Source organism: Vipera berus, assembly GCF_964194415.1.
Source record: "Vipera berus genome assembly, chromosome: 6".
Lineage (NCBI taxonomy): Eukaryota > Metazoa > Chordata > Lepidosauria > Squamata > Viperidae > Vipera > Vipera berus.
In genome coordinates this window covers 37,995,184-38,013,050 of record NC_138208.1, presented here as the reverse complement: position 1 = coordinate 38,013,050, position 17,867 = coordinate 37,995,184, and the positions used below count along the sequence as shown (strand labels likewise).

The window sequence follows — 17,867 nt, the reverse complement described above, 5'->3', positions numbered from 1 at the left end:
CATGGGGCTACTTTTGGGTCTGAGGCTACATTAAAGATATAATAATAATAATAATAATAATAATAATAATAATAATAATAATAATAATAATAATAATAATAATAATAATAATAATATTAATAATAATAATGCATTCCCTCTAACAGTTAGAAAATAGAATAGAATAGAATAACAGAGTTGGAAGGGACCTTGGAGGTCATCTAGTCCAACCCCCTTCTCAGGCAGAAAACCCTATACTAGTTCAGCCAAATGGCTGTCCAGTCTCTTCTTAAAAACTTCCAGTGTTGGAGCATTCACAGCTTCCGGAGGCAGGTTGTTCCACTGATTAATTGTTCTAACTGTCAGTTCTAGGTTGCTTCTCTCTTTGGTTAGTTTCCATTCGTTGCTTCTTGTCTTGCCTTCAGGTGCTCTGGAGAATAGCTTGACTCCCTCTTCTTTGTGGCAACCCCCAAGATATTGGAACACTGCTATCATGTCACCCCTCGTCCTTCTCTTCATTAAACTAGACATACCCAATTCCAGCAATCGTTCCTTATATGTTTTAGTCTCCAGTTCCCTAATCATCTTTGTTGCTCTTTTCTGCACTGTTTCTAAAGTCTCAGCATCATTTTTACATCATGGTGACCAAAACTGGATGCAGTATTCTAAGTGTGGTCTTACCAAGACATTGTAAAGTGGTATTAACACTTCACATGATCTTGATTCTGTCCTTCTGTTAATGCAGCCTAGCACTGTGTTGGCTTTTCTGGCAGCTGCAGCACACTTTTGGCTCATATTTAAGTGATTGTCCACTAGGACTCCGAGATCCTTCTCACAGTTACTACTATTGAGCAAGATACCACCTATACTATTCCTGTGCATTTGGTTTTTCTTGCCTAAATGTAGAACCTTACTTTTTTCACTATTGAATTTCATTTTGTTAGATCAGGGTTTTTCAACTTTTTCACCCATTGTACCACTTTTAGGATATGGCAACATCCAAGTACCACCAGTCGTCTAGCAAGGTGTCAAAAACTTGATGACCCTCCCCAAAGAGTAAAAAAGTGATGAAGTACAAGTAGTCCTCGACTTACAACAGTTCGCCTGGTGACTGTTTGAAGTTACAATGGCACTGAAAAAAGTGCCCCCCCAAGCCACAGCTGAGCGAGACACCTGCCTGCCCACCTGGCAGCGCTCTTCCTCCTGTCCCAGGTTTTCATTGTTGTGAGCATTTCTGTTAAGGATTGGCAGTGGGGGTGGGGTGGGGGTGTTTGGTTTTTATTCCCCCCCTCTGCTGGGTGGTTGCAGCAGGTTTTGGTCACTTCACATGACCCTGGGACACTGTGACCATCATAAATATGAATCAGTTGCCAAACATCTGAATGTAAATCACAAGACCCTTAAATTTAATTTAAGGAGAAACATCCATAGGTTTTCAAGGCGTGCTGTTATGATTCAGGGTCAGCCTGTGGGTTCGGCAGTTGGGTTGGACGACTCAGAGGAGGAGGAGGGGGGTGTTGAAGACCTTGCTGAGGGGGTTGAAGATCTTGCTGATGAGAGCCCTCAGCCAGGCCCCTCCCACTTGGTCACCACGGAGACCCAGCTGTGTGAGCCTGACAGTGTGGATGAAGATGACCCACAGCTGGCCCTGTTCAAGGACGCTCGACGCAGGAGGCAGTCAATCAGGAGTAAACAGAGGAAGGCAATGGGGCACCTCGGAAGGAGGCAGAGAGAAGCCACGCCCTGAACTCTATATAAGGGGAATGTGTGGGAGGGCTGGTTTGCTGAAGGCAACCGCTTGGATAGTTCCTGTTTCTTAAAGCTCCTGTTTCTTGGTTTGTCTTGTTCCGTTTGTTTTTGTGGTAATAAATTTGGCAGGCGTAATTCCAGCCTCTTGCCTTCTTGTAAAAGGGGTTGTCCCTGCCTTTTCTGCAGGGCCGGTAGCAGGCTGGTAGAGAACAGTTTGCCTTCAGCCTCCCACCCCTTACTAATATTATGGAGCAGCTATGTGCTGAGAATGCCCAGCTCACCCAGCAACTAACTTTGCTGGCAGCTCAGGTGGCTCAACTGCAAGCTCAGGTTCATGCTGCACCCCCACCATCACCCTCACCCAGGAGAAAATGCCAAGTTGCGATGCTGGATATATTTACAGGCACTCCAGAACTGTTTCCTGCTTTCCTGGGACAATGCCAGCTCTTTATCAGCGTGAGAGCAGCTGATTTCCCCACTGACCGGGATAAGGTGGGGTTTGTGTTAAGCCTTCTTTCGGGTGATGCAGCTCGTTGAGGCATGCCTCTGCTAGCTCAACCTAGCCCATTGTTGGACAACTTTGTGGGGTTTTGTGATCATATGCGTCTGATGTATGAGGACCCTATAAAGACGCAGACTGCTACTCAATGCCTGAAAGCTCTGAGGCAGGGTCAACGCCCCCTACAGGGCTATATCAGCGATTTTCGGCTGCTTAGCCAGGATTCCGCCTGGAATGAGGCTGCGCTTGTGGATGCCTTCCAGGATGGATTGTCGGAGGAGATGTTGGATGAGCTGGCCCGTGTGGATATTCCCTCAGACCTGAATGGGCTGATCCATCTCTGCCTGCAGATCGATGCTCGGTTGCAGCAGCGAAGGAGTCGCCGTGCCACCCCACAGACCCCTGCAGCCCCTGTTGTGCGTGAGCCCCCAGTTCAAAGGGAGGAGCCAATGGAGCTGGGTGCTGCCAGGTCTCGTCTATTGGTGACTGAAATGAACAGACGACGATTGGGGGGGTTGTGTTTTTACTGTGGGGACCCTGGGCATTTGGCTGCTTTTTGCCCAAAGAATCGACAGCGGGCATCAGTGACCGAGTCTGCCCCGAGAAAGTCCCCTACTTTTCTGTCGGGAAACGCCCCGAGCCCGATCTAGACGGTGTGATAGATCAGGCGTCCCACAACAACACTGAGTGACGTCTTTCCGATACTGCCTGTGGACCTCCACGGCATCTGATTTTGGAGGCACGTCTGATCCTTCCTGGCAAGCCAGAGAGAATTCCAGTCCATGCCTTAATTGACTCTGGGGCCATCACAAATTTTATGGACTCAGCATTTGTGGCCAAATGGGCTGTTCCCCAGTGCCCGGTGGATCCGCCCATGTTAGTGGAGACTATCGATGGTCAAGCACCATCAGCATCTCCATCAGGTCCTGCAGCGACTCTGAGAACATCGGCTGTTTGCCAAGTTGGAGAAGTGCCAGTTCTACCGGGTGACCATCGATTTCCTGGGTCACCGCATTTCTCCTGAGGGCATCGCCATGGAGCCGAGTAAGGTTGAGTCTTTGCAGAGTTGGCAACCCCCGCGTCACGTGAAGGATGTTCAGCGACTTCTTGGGTTCGCCAACTATTACCGAACTTTCATCCCTGGGTTTGCTGCCTTGACAGCCCCCCTGACCCAGCTCCTGCAGAAGAAGACTCGGTTCCAGTGGAACGCTCCAGAACAACAGGCTTTCCAGACTTTGAAGGAAGCCTTCATGAAGGAGCCCATCTTGAAGCATCCTGACCCGCAACGGCCATTTGTTGTGGAGGCGGACGCCTCCGACATTGCCATTGGGGCGGTGTTACTCCAGGCAACAACGCCCAGCGGTACCCTCTTCCCTTGCGCGTACCATTCATGAAAACTGAACCCTTCGGAGTGCAACTATACAATCTGGGAGAAGGAGCTGCTGGCCATCAAAGTGGTGTTCGAGGCCTGGAGGCATCATCTGGAGGGAGCGCGGCATCAAATCGAGGTCCGGATGGACCATAAGAATTTGGAAAGCCTGCAGACCGCTCGGAATTTGAACCAACGCCAGATCCGGTGGTTTCTTTTCTTTGCGAGGTTTGACTTCCGGGTTCGGTACATACCTAGCGGGCACAATCAAAGAGCGGATGCTCTGTCCAGGAAGCCCAAATATTCCCGAGTGGAAGACAAGCTTCTGCCCAGAACAGTGATCCCCGTCAAGTCTTGCTGCAGTGCGGGAGCCGGTAGATATACGGGCTCGGATCCAGGAGGCACAGCAGCAGGAGGTGTGGGTGGCTCAGCGGAAGGAGGAGGTGGGGCCAGATTCTCCTTGGACGGTCACGGATGGACTCTTGTATTATCGTGACCGGCTCTACGTTCCGGGAGGGCCACTCAGGGGACTCATCCTCAGCCAGTGTCACGATAACCCGGCGGCGGGGCATTTTGGCCTGTTCAAGACCCTGAACCTGGTCTCCCGTACCTTCTGGTGGCCCCGAGTCCGACACGACGTCCAGTCCTATGTTACCTCCTGCATCCCATGCAGGCAGGCCAAGTCAGCGACAGGGGCCCCGCCTGGATTACTGCAGCCTTTGCTGACACCCAAAAGACCCTGGGGGGCTGTGTCCATGGACTTTCTGACGGATTTACCCCCATCCTCTGGTTTTACGACAGTGTATGTGGTGGTGGACATGCTGACCAAGATGGCGCACTTCATCCTCTGTCGCGGCTTACCGTCAGCCCGTGCCACTAGTCGTATGTTCATTCAGCAGGTGTTTCGGCTGCACGGCCTCCCTGATAGAGTCGTCTCTGATAGGGGGGCCCAGTTTACAGCCCGCTTCTGGCAGGAGTTGATGCATGCGTTGGATATCAAGATTTGCCTCTCGTCCGCGCATCATCCTCAAACTGACGGGGGAACCGAGAAGGTCATCGGTATCCTGGAACAATATCTGCGCTGCTACGTCAATCTGCAGCAAAACAATTGGGTGGACTATCTGGCCATAGCTGACTTTGCATTTAACAATTCGCAGCACACCTCCACACAGATGACACCATTCTTGGCCAATGCGGGATATCACCCCCGGTTTTTCCCCCTTTCTCCCGTGGACTCACCGGAGCCGGCAGCGAACAACTTCATGGCAGAGTTACAGGCGATCCATCGATTGGTGCGACGTCAGTTAGAGAAGGCCAAGGCCGATTACAAAAGGTTTGCTGATCGGTCAAGACAGGATACGCCTCTACTATCGGTGGGAGATCGGGTCTGGTTGTCCACCAGGAACCTACCGTCAACACGGCTGGTGAGAAAGTTAGATCACCGATATTTAGGACAGTTCCCAGTCGAGGCTGTCATCAATCTGGTCGCCTATCGCTTAACTCTGCCACGTTCCCTGCGCGTACACCCAGTCTTTCATTGGTCTCTTTTGGTCCCCGAGCAACCTGCCTGTCCACTCCGCCGAGCAGAACCTCCCCCATCAGGACCTCGTGATGGAGGCAGCACCCCTGAGTACAAGGTCGCCAGCATCAGGGATTCCCGTTGGCTGAAAGGTCGTTTCCAGTACCTGATTGAATGGAAAGGTTACGGACCAGAGGACTTCACCTGGGAAGACGCGACCGCCGTTCATGCCCCTGCGTTGGTGACCGCTTTTCATGAACAATTTCCATTTCCTGACCGCATCCGGATTGGCAGACCTGGGGGAAGGGCCCTGCGGTGCGGGATAGTGTTGTGATTCAGGGTCAGCCTGTGGGTTCGGCAGTTGGGTCGGATGACTCAGAGGAGGAGGAGGGGGGTGTTGAAGACCTTGCTGAGGGGGTTGAAGATCTTGCTGATGAGAGCCCTCAGCCAGGCCCCTCCCACTTGGTCACCACGGAGACCCAGCTGTGTGAGCCTGACAGCGTGAATGAAGATGACCCACAGCTGGCCCTGTTCAAGGACGCCCGATGCAGGAGGCAGTCAATTAGGAGTAAACAGAGGAAGGCAATGGGGCTTCTCGGAAGGAGGCAGAGAGAAGCCACACCCTGAACTCTATATAAGGGGAATGTGTGGGGAGGGCTGGTTTGCTGAAGGCAACCGCTTGGATAGTTCCTGTTTCTTAAAGCTCCTGTTCCTTGGTTTGTCTTGTTCCGTTTGTTTTTGTGGTAATAAATTTGGCAGGCGTAATTCCAGCCTCTTGCCTTCTTGTAAAAGGGGTTGTCCCTGCCTTTTCTGCAGGGCCGGTAGCAGGCTGGTACAGAACACGTGCCTTTCTCCAAACAGGAATAGATTCAAATGCAGACAGACTTTAAGTTAGAAAGGACAGTGGAAGATAGTAAAAAGAAAAGTACGTAGCACTTATTCCAGCTGATTGGTGCTTCTTCTGGGCTCAGCAGAAGCACCGGGATCAGTGCCGAGCTCCAGCTGGAGCCTGGCGCTGATCCCGGCACTTCCACTGAGCCCTGACAGCCCTGCAGGTCCAGCCATCTCTCGCTCAGGCTTCTGCAGTGCTACCACTGGTTCAGCTCATTCCCCTCCCCTGCTACCACTTTTCTAGGATGGTCACATACCACCTGCCAGGTGCCAATGTACCACAGGTGGTACCCATAGATAGCACCCAATGTTCAAGTCTGTCAAGATCCTTCTGTATCTTAAGCCTATCTTCTGGACTGTTGGCTATTCCTGCCAGCTTGGTGTCATCTGCAAATTTGATGAGTTCCCCATCTATCTCCTGATCCAAATCATTGATGAAGATGTTGAAGAGCACTGGGCCCAGAAAAGAGCTACACACTTCCCTCCATGTAGATGCAGTTCCATTGAGGACCACATGCTGAGTACAGCCGGTCAGCCAGCTATGAATCCATCTGGTGGCGATGCTGTTTAACCCACATTTTTCTATCTTATCAAGTAGTAGGTTATGGTCTACTTTATCAAATGCCTTACTGAAGTCCAAGTAAATTATATCCACAATATTCCTCTGGTCCACTAATTTTGTCACCTGGTCAAAGAATGTAATAAGATTTGTCTGGCATGATCTGTTTTTGACAAACCCACATTGGCTTTTGGTAATAACTTTGTTTGCCTCTAGGTGTTCGCTGATTTGTTGCTTGATTATCTTTTCCAGAATCTTCCCAGGTATTGAGGTCAGGCTGATAGGTCTGTAGTTTCCTGGATCCATTTTTCTCCCCTTTTTTGAAGATGGAAACTACATCAGCTCTTTTCCAGTCCTCTGGTAGTTCCCCAGTGCTCCAGGATCTTCAAACGATATTTAAGATATGAAAGATATTTAAGATATTGAAAGATTGAAGCACTGATTTTTCTCAATCCAATTTATACTCTTTCTGTCCCCAAATATTAAAGCACCCTAAATTTAGCCATCTCCTCCTCTAATGCCAAAATGATCTCTTATAATCTTCTGAGAATATTGGGAGGTCAAGATGTGATCCTTATATCTCAATTACCATCTAACTATGGAATATTATGTAGCAGCACTACTATTAATATCTTGAGAAGTAACAGATTAGGTTGCAAATTTTAACACGTTATACATATTTCTGTTTTTATCAACAATAAACCAAATAAGTCTAGGGAAATCTGTATAGGATTTAGAATTCTGTATAGGTCGGCAGTTTGGCGGGTTGAATCCCGAGTGCCGCGTAACAGAGTGAGCGCCTGTTACTCGTCCCAGCTTCTGCCCACCTAGCAGTTCGAAAGCACGTAAAAATGCAAGTAGAAAAATAGGGACCACTGTGGTGGGAAGGTAACAGTGTTCCGTGCGCCTTTGGCGTCTAGTCATGCCGGCCACATGACCACGGAGATGTCCTCGGACAAGCGCTGGCTCTTCGGCTTTGAAACGGAGATGAGCACCGGCCCCTAGAGTCGGAAACGACTAGCATGCATGTGCGGGGGAACCTTTACCTTTACCTTTTTATAGGATTTAGATTTCTGTATAGAAACCTGCAAAGAATTATTTTGTCTTAGTTACTAATATCCGGGCTGATTTTTATTTATTGCATTATTTCTCAGAATTGAAGTATCTCTGCAATTGTAAATTTTTAAATACACATTAAAAGGTATACTATATAAACTTTAAAAATAGAGATCATTTCTGGTAATATCCAATGGCTACATTCTTTAAAACATGTTTACTGTATATTAATGGGATGATATTCTAGCCACATAATAGTCCAAATCAAATTCTGGCACCACATTATATGGAAATGTACTTGTTATGTTTTACTTTTCTGGCAATGCAATGTTGAAATGTAACTTCTGTGAAAATGGTAGTTCCAATGCTTTATAATGAGATCCAGTGCTTTCTGTGATGAATTAATACTTGTATTTTCTTATAATAATTTAGGTAATCTACAAGAAATCCCAAATACCCTGTCCTCTCCTAGTCTTGGATAATAAAGTTGGCAACTGGTCCTACAATGATACTGCAGTTCCGCTACATGTAGTGATGTTACCAAATGATTCTGCTAATTTGGAATTAAATTTGATGATGGACAACACTAACAAACAATATACTTCAGTTTTTGAAAAAACCAAAGCGAAACTACATCAAAATGGAGTAGAATATGAAGCCCATGGAGAAGACAATGACAAATGCCAAGCCAAGTATTTTGTGTTTAACTCACGGGTAAGGGCCTGTTATCATTTATTTGATAGAAAATAACCTCTGTAAATGTTGACCTTCTCCATTAAAGAGTGCAATCTGGAAGTTTTAAATATGTAAACTAGGCTGGTCACTGGTGCAACCTGAATAGTGGCCATACCTTGCTGCATCATGGTTAAAAGTATATAGAAGCAATAGTCCCATAATCAATCTTGTCCTCCTTCTCCTACTTTCTAAATTTATACATAAGATATGTTTGAGCCACTTGCTTCCAAAATAGATCACTGCCTACCACATTCTTGGTCTAACTTTCTTCATCTGGGATTCTGCCTTGGTCAGAGCTTTAATAGTACCAATAACAAACCCTTACAATGTTCAGAAAATTGAATTCAGGTTGCCCAGGAAGAAACAAGTCCAGCATTAACCAGAGCTGAAATCCTTGTTTGTTTTGTTTTTTTTCAGACTGCTTATACAATACCAATTCTGGCATTTGCATTTGTATGTCACCCAGAAGTATTACCTATATACAGTGAACTTAAAAAGTAAGACTACTCACAGAGTTCCTCTGACTTTTTTATTTCATAAAAGACTGAAATTTTTCCATAGCAAAATATTACTATTTATTATTTCTGTTTCACTTTTCTTTGGTTTACTGTTAATTTCTCTTTTTATGTTTCCATTTCACATTGGGACATCTGAGAATGCAATATACATTTAAAAATGGACAGAGAATTAGTTCTGTGGTCACAGCTACCATTTTGACTTTTTTTTACCCTTCCAAGGAGACTCCTATTCACATTCTTAATGCAGTACCCACTATATTTTAGGTTTTGCTCAATATGTTTTGTACTGTAATAGTAACTTACTGTTTGATTAGCATACAGGCAGTCTTTGGGTTAAGATCAAACTTACAGACAATTCATATTGATGAACAGGCTGCATATTACTAAAAATGGCAGACAGCCTTCTTCTTTGTCACGTTGACAAACCACTGAAGCTGTGCAATATTTTCATGAACTGCTGAAGCTGAACATTTCTATATACATCCTGTTTTCAGTAGTTCATGAAAATATTGCATTTATTCTTAACCCAGGATTACCTTTATCACATCAGGGGAAGATAAACTTTATTTGGGACATTGGTAACACTTCTATTTTGGGATGTATTCAAAGCTAGTCTGACCATGAAGCAAAAGGTCTTGAATGACAATAACATAATCACACCCTCAAACATTTCAGCCAAATTTGTCAGTTATTTCTGTAATGTATTGGCCACAACTGTTGATATCACTTGCTTAATGTGTGACCTTAATTGCTGTATTTAAGTGTAGGATTGCTTAACAGTTTCTGTTACTGCAACCCAGACTGACTGTCTCCAAGCTGATAATTATGTTTGGGGTGGGAAACTGTTACTTTAAACGTATTGGTTGCCGCATAGAGGCGAACGGTATATATAACTGTTCAACAGCCTCTAGGGCTGCTTCTGTTATGAGTTAATAAACATGCTTGTTGTTTCAACACTCTGCCTCGTCAATGCCTAACCGAACTAAGAACATAACAATTTCTTCCTACTGTATGCCAAACTTACATTTATCTCATTTTTCAACTGGGCTTTCTAAGCAAAACTATTTTCTCAGTTATGGCATAGGATATTACCCCTTTGCCAACAATGAAGTACTTGAGGGAATTTTACCATTTTTTTGCTTAATCTCAACAACAAAATAAATTTCAATTATTATTATACTATTACAGTATTAATATTTCTAATCATCCATTAACCAGAGTTCTCTTGAGCCATCTCCTTAAAAAGGGCAAGTATAATCTCCAGATGTTTATTTTTAAATAATGTGAATAAATGAAGTGATATAGAGTAAATGATTCAGGAAGAGAGAAAAACAGGATGATGTAGGGAAATTTAAAGTTGTGAAATCTTAAGAATTCATTCCCACTTCACATACTTCCTAAAGTTCCTTTAGGCATGATATAAATCTGGTATAGGTTTGATAAGCAAATGAAGCCACTTACTGTACTCAACACATGACAGCTAAAAGAGGGGTCCTTGGTATTCTCTGAGTTTGATTGTTTTCTTGCAGATGTTTCATTACCCAAACTCAGTAACATCAGTGCTAGTACTAGGTGTAGCACTGATGATGTTACCTAGTTTGGGTAATGAAATGTCTACAGAAAAACAACCAAGCTCAGAGAGCACCAAGGACTCCTCATTTCAACCCTGAGCTTCAAATATTCTCCTTTATTAGAGCTGAAAGAGCCACAAGGTAACCATCTCTCTCTCTCTCTCTCTCTCTCTCAATCTCTCTCTCTCTCTCTCTCTCTTTCTTTCTCTCTCTCTCTCTCTCTCTCTTTCTCTCTCTCTCTCTCTCTCTCACACACACACACACACACACACAAAAGCTACATGAATAAATAAATCTACTAGAAATTAACTGTGCATTGGTGTATTCTTCTCAGCCGATCTCAAAAACGGATGCAAAATGTTTCCAATGTCTCCATCATGGGAATGCTCATCATGTACCTTCTCGCTGCCCTTTTTGGCTATCTTACTTTCTATGGTGAGTTTAAGCTGATTCAAAATGTTCAACATATCTGTTCAAGTTTCATATTATTCAGAATCTGTTCCCTTGTAATAGCTATTTCCCTTCACTGGGTTGATTTTTTTAAAATCAGCTTTAGTTTGCTATTTATAAAAATAATTGTGCACAGTAAGGAAAATTACTTTGAGCATTTTAGGATATCAAATTCATATGCTAAGATCAAGGTTTATTATTGTTTGATTGTCTTCTACTAGAGTTTAAGCACTGGAGATGATTCCCTAAACCAAGGACAGATAACTGAATTCTGCCCAACTGCCCTAATGATGACCATATTGCAAATTAGTCTCCACGTAGGGATTTTTGCTGTTTGCTAATTCCAAACTGTTCAGTCTGAAGGTGCACCAAGTAATGATGAAGTTGCTTGAGAAAACTAATAGAGAATGTTCTTTTTTCATCAGGTGAAGTAGAAGATGAGTTGCTTCATACATATAGGAAAGTTTACAACTTTGATACTCTGCTCTTGATGGTTCGCCTTGCAGTTCTTGTGGCTGTGACTCTAACCGTACCAATAGTTCTATTCCCAGTAAGTCATTTTAAGCAAACTTTAAGCAGCTCATCCATGACTGTGCTCTTTTCCTCCACTTTTGTAATTCAGTTCAAGAAATTCAAATATAAAATAGGTCTGTTTTTTAATTTTTAATGACAATGTGACATGACATTAAAAATAATACAGAATATTACAGACAAGAAAGGTAAATTTAAGCAGTTAAGGGGGACATTTTAGATTTAAAAAATTACTTCAGGAATTGTATTAATGATCTTGATCTATTAAAGAAAATGTTCCAATCACCAAAGAACTCAGAATTCAGAGTTCCAGTTGAATATGATAGCCAGCTATGGCCTCTTCCAAGATACTCCATTCTGAAAAAGACATAAAGAACATACACTAAGCATTATGTAACCATAAGCACATTATCTTCTCTTACATGTGGAAATTCTTCTACTGTTGTGTTTTTCCCCTAAAATCTGTTTAGGGAAACATATTTTGTTATTATTTAAGGGTGCTACTATTTTGACTAAACTAAAATCAGCTTTCAGTCTTAAATACTGTTTATAGAAAAAATGCTTGCAGAAAAAATTATAACCTAAAGGAGCAGTCTCCAGGTTAGTAAAATCAGTGAGAAAATAGCTACTGATTCATTGGTGTGTTGTTGTTTTTTACAAACTCCATTCTGATGCTATTTTTTGATGTTTGGCATCTCTACTTAAGACTTCCTCCCCCCCCTTTTAACGAGTCAAGCAACTTCACCGTAATGTTGACCACTGGAGCTGCTATTAACCTTTTACCTAGTAATTATCCCCACATCTACATAGCAGCTATAGAAATGCTGTTCAGGCTTGATATATTTGCTGAACAGGCCAAACAGAATCATATATCCACATTTATTTTTCCAGAGGTCTCTTGTAGATGAAATGATAGAGTGAAATTATATTTAATAGACATATAGAAGAAGCAAAAGTCTTTGCTTTATTAAAACCTTCAAGAAATCCTATAAAACTGATTTCTGCAACTATAAAGTGAATATACTGAAATGTTTGCTTATGAATAAGAGATGTCCTTTATGGATTTCACTGGTAACCATGCTGACATCCTTTTCCATGTCAGGTTCCAATATCTTTTTTAATAAGTAGAACTAATAATTAGAACTTATTTTTGATATCTTCATATTATAACATTAGATATTCTGCATCAAAATATGTTTTTATTTATAAAACATGAGATAAAAAGGGCAAGTTTACAAAGATGAAAAGTGGCAAAGGTAAAACATTTCTTGCTACAAAATGTTTAAAGGGTATAATAAAACTAAAATATGCTGATTTATGTTTTTTATAGATTCGTACATCTCTTACCACAGTCATGTTCCCCAGAAGACCTTTCAGTTGGATAAGACACTTCCTCATTGCTATTGTTATTCTTATATTTAATAATCTTTTAGTCATCTTTGTCCCTACTATTAAAGACATCTTTGGATTCATAGGTATGAATGCTTTCTCTTGCTCTCATTGTTTTAAATAAAGAATATTAACATAGCAACATGTTCATTTTTGCCAAATCTCCTTTCTCTAACCTGGTATTTGGATAATATGGATTTAGAATTCCCTGCCAAATTATTGTGGAATCTGAGAAGTTGTTTTTCAGTAGAAGGGAATACTTGTAGCTTGGGGTTGAACTGTAGGATCCTTGGTGCACTCAGAGCTTGGTTATTTTCTTGCAGATGTTTCATTACCAAACTAGTAATATCATCAGTGTGAAAGCATGAAGCTCAGAAAGCTGTTTTTATACAGAAAGGTAGAGGAGATTTCATCTTCCCATCCTGCTATACCTGTGAGATGAATGTCAACAACTTTAAAATGGCAGCCACATTATTTGACCAAAGCCCCACCCATTTGTTCATGCATCACAGTGCAACAGTGCAACACCTAGAAAGGAACAATTCTTCAATTGTACAGTCAAGGTAGCCATCTTCATTTTTTCCATTCACCCCTATGGCCACCCATGCTTCTGTTCCTTACAAGAATTAGAAACTTTTCATATAATTATTATTGCATAGAGGAGGTGAAACATCCCCCTCTTGTTCAGATGCCAATCCAGGGACCTCACATAAAATTTCACATAAGATTGGGTCAATCTTTTTCTAGTATCACACGTGATAAGTTTTTTAAAAATAGATGAAGCATCTTCTTTCTCTCCTGTTCCAGCTATTCTCATTTCCTATATAAAAATGAGATCTCAGTAAGTACTGTCTTTGTTAAATATGGCCTGATGTCTAGATCTTCTAGAATCTAGATTTTTAGATTCCAGGATGAAGCCTTTTTATTATTTCCACAATTGATCAGGTTTTTGGATAGTAATGGAATAATTTGGGGGGAAGAATGAGAAGTCCTAATCTGCTCTAGATCAGACATTTCAAACTTGCGACATCATGTGACATCGCACAACATGTCAGGATAGTTTTGCCATTGCCAGCAATGGGGTGGGCACGGCTTCTGCGTGACACATTTGGCCCATGGGCTAGATTATAAGACCAAAAGACTGCCTGTTTAAAATAATTATCAGTTCTATTCTTCTTTTCTAGCACATCATTTCTAAAGTTTAAAAATGTTCATTCTTGTATTCTAATTCATCATTGCATTTTGGCTTTGGTATTTGTAGGCGCATTGTTATTTTTCTGTCATTACAGTCTGCTTTGGGAAATAATTGTTAAAAAGCAGACTACAATTTTGAACAAATAGTAATTCACAAGAAAATATGTAAATCTGGAATTTTCTCCATTGTAGAAATATTTCTAATAGAAAAATAGACCTATAAATACATTCGTAGAAATGTCAGATATTGTTATAGAAATATTGTATATTTTTAATTTCAGGCAATATAATTTACTGGATAGCTGATAATGTAATATTAAAAATGCATGTTCAGAAAACACTAATTTTAGCTTGGTTCAATCAGACTGGAGCAACAACTATAACATTGAAAATTCAAATTTAATACTAGGTCTCCTTTGCTACAGAGGTGCAGTTATTTCTTACCCAGCATTTGAGAAGAAATGTTCAAAGGTTCTAATTTAAATGAAATGGAGGAAGGTTGAATGCAAGCATTTATTACAGAGCTGGAATGCCTCTTGTCAGGCTTCACCGCAGAGCAGTGGCGTAACGTGGGTTGTCAGCACCCGGGGCAAGGCAAGTAATTTGCACACACACCCCTCCACAGTGGGCGGCGACCCAGCGGCTCGGATCGGATTTGCACAGCCAGCACTGCAGTGAGAGAGAGTGAGTGAGCCAGGCAGGGGCAGAGAGCTGCGAGTGTGAGCGCGCCCCCCCCAGATGTTGCGCCCGGTGCGGCCGGCCCCCCCTGCACCCCCCACGCTACGCCACTGCCCCAGAGGTTGGCAAGCAATAAATCTCACCAAACAATGAACCATCTAGTTGAGAATAGGCTTTCTTGGTAAGAAATATTCAAATAGATCAGATAAAATAGACTTTATTACAGATAAGAATTAAGACACATGCACACAATAATTTATCTTCTGATATGCAAATAAGACAAAATGTTTAAATACTACCAAGCTTCACAGCAGTGTTTCTCAATCTCAGCAACTTTAAGATGTGTGGATTTTACTCCCAGAATTCCCCAGCCAACACTAAAGTTGCTGAGATTGAAAAAACACTGCTGCAAACTTTAAAGTCTTAGATTTTAGAATCAATGGAGAATTGATGGCTTGCTTGGTAGTGCTGGATGACTGATATACTTATATAGTAGCCAACTTTAACTTATGAGTGCTGGTTGCCACCTAACTAGATTCAGCCCTTACCTTTACATTGGCATAACTTCTATGAAAGTATATATATTGCAATGTTACTTTGGAGAGAAATTAACATTAATAATATTTTTTTTAAATTCCCTTAGCTCACTTTCATTTCCCAAACATTAAGACTATGTTTCCTATTTTAGGTGCCTCTGCTGCAACAATGCTGATTTTTATTTTACCTGCTGCATTTTACCTTCGAATTGTCAGGAAAGAGCCTTTGAGGTCACCTCAAAAGATTGGAGTGAGTCATCCAGATTTTTTTCAATTATTGAGCTATGTTTTAGCTCTTCCTATTAATTAATCATTTTTGCTATACTTACAGGCCCTGATTTTCCTCATTGTTGGCATAATCTTTATGTTTGGGAGCATAATACTAATTCTCTTGGATTGGATTTACAACTCTTCACATTCCGATCAGCATTAATTTGGAAGGAAATTGCAAGTGTTTGTTTTTTCTTTGCCACCGAAGTGGTTGAATTTCATTAACCATATGCAAGCAAACAAACAAAAGACTTTTGTTTGTTAGAGAAGACATTACTTCTAGTCAATAACGGCAAGATTCCAAAGACTTCGTTAATACCACTAGATGGACCTTAGGTGGAATAAATCCCCCTTCGGTAAGGGATGGTTATTTATTCATTATCACCTATGTCCATTTTTTTGGACCAGGACAGAATAAAAATGTGATTCGTGAAGATGCTTGGATCTAATTATGTATATAGTACCCACAAAGACTGTTACTTTAGTTTTGATAACTACTATTTCTGGAAACTAGAAAGCAATGTAGCCATTTGAAAATTATGCTGATATTTTTAACAAGCTTTTGAGTTTATTCTATATTGTATCCAATTCTGAGAAAAAGAGGTTGGGATATTTATAAGTTGTCCAGAAATGGAGATTATCTAATTGCCAAATAAAAAATTAAAAAATCATGTATATATGTACAGTGCATATAATGTATATACATAAAGAAATATGAAACTATTATTTGAAATGACTAACAATAACATTAATAAGCACACTCAAAACAGGATATAAAAACAGCATCGATTTTTGAAAGTATTTCACTTACACATCAATAAATTCTATTAATTATAGGACTATCCGTTAAGGAAAGTGAGCAAATCTGATAAATTCTTTATTAACTAACTTTTAATAATATTATTTATTACAAAAATTGCTGATGGGGGCTCAAAAAGGCCCCCTTTCTCTACAGCTGTGGGTTATAGAAAGTATTCAGGCCAATGGATAGTTATCAATGACAATCAGAATTCTCCAATTTATGGAACTGTACTCAAAAGATAAATTAAATCTTAGCCAGCCAGAGCTATTCCTATTTTTACTGCTACCAAAATACACTTTTTATTCCTTGTATTATGTTGTCAAAAATTAACACTCTCTGTCCCACCAATAAACTTAAAACTTCTTATAGTGAGAGTTTCTCTGCATCTGGTGGCTAATAGATTAATCTTCAATATGATGTCAATAATTACATAATAAGGTTGTCTAACTGTGACAACTGAAATGGGCTCAGATGCAGAGAGAGGCTAGTACTAGTGGGATTCCTATGACAAGTACATATAACATGTATCAAACTGATCCTGCACGTGTAATTTGTTTTGATCTTAATTATTTAACAAACTGGAACTTGGTTTGTAATTTGTCTTCCGCAGTAGTTCAAATAGATTTAACAAAATCACATAGAATTTGAAAGCACACCAGCTAGTATTGTTGTTCAATGCAGTTGTATCTGATAATATAGACAGTATAGCACATTGTAAGCATTGATATATTTGTTCTATATAAATATGTATGTACATAATATTATTCTTTATCAAATTCCTGTACGGTTTAATGCTTTGATTTTTATATATAAGTTTGGGTAGTTGTTGCTTTAATATTCCCAAGTGTAATACTACTTAGATGCAGCAATGTTTCAATGAGCTATAAAAGCTTCATTTCTCAATACGTTGTTAGAAATTTCTGAAAAGGCCAGAATAATACCTAAATAAAATGGAACTCAAATGGAAATGAAATAAACTGAAAAATCAAATGTCTCTAAAATAAATGATAATAAAATTAAAGGATGCAAGATTTACATTTATTGATCTGTTGTACAAAGTGACATATTATTCCAAACTACATAAACTATACCTGTAATTCGGTTTCAGGGTTCACATTTATTTTCCACACCTATTGTGCGGCTGATTGTGACTTCAGTCAAGAGTGACATATTTTCTAGATACTCCGATGTGAAAAACAGAAGCATTTACAGTATTAATCCCTGTTAGATATTTTATACAGATAAATAAATTACAGAGATTTTTTCTGTTGCACTGTCTTTTTCAAGACCAAACCGATCTCTTGCAAAGGTTTGTTATATTTCAAAGTATTTGATCCCCTAAATTCAATTTCCTTTATTTATTTATTTTTTGAATTTAGAGGATCATGTGCTTTGAAATAAAGGAAATTGAATGGTGTGTTAAATGTGGTTGGTAGGCATTCAGCAAGCTAAGCATAATTTTCGAGAACAACCTCGAGTTATAGAATCGATGCTCAGGGCATTTACCCTACTGAGTCTAAAATCAAAGCAATTAAATTGGCTCCAGCTCCAAAAAATACAAGCCTTTGGGGG

The 17,867-nt window shown here is 40.9% G+C and overlaps 1 protein-coding gene across 1 annotated transcript in view; it reads left to right on the top strand.

Annotated features, from left to right (window-relative positions):
* SLC38A4 (solute carrier family 38 member 4) overlaps positions 1-15,744 on the top strand; it is a 92,685-nt gene extending 76,941 nt beyond the window's left edge. Inside the window, exons 10-16 of the mRNA XM_081330588.1 lie at positions 8,054-8,335; positions 8,774-8,853; positions 10,780-10,880; positions 11,321-11,445; positions 12,757-12,901; positions 15,376-15,473; positions 15,555-15,744. Of these exons, the coding sequence (XP_081186714.1) occupies positions 8,054-8,335; positions 8,774-8,853; positions 10,780-10,880; positions 11,321-11,445; positions 12,757-12,901; positions 15,376-15,473; positions 15,555-15,656 (933 nt within the window). The 3' untranslated portion in view covers positions 15,657-15,744. The remainder of the gene's footprint in view (positions 1-8,053; positions 8,336-8,773; positions 8,854-10,779; positions 10,881-11,320; positions 11,446-12,756; positions 12,902-15,375; positions 15,474-15,554) is intronic.
* Positions 15,745-17,867: the final 2,123 nt, after the last annotated feature.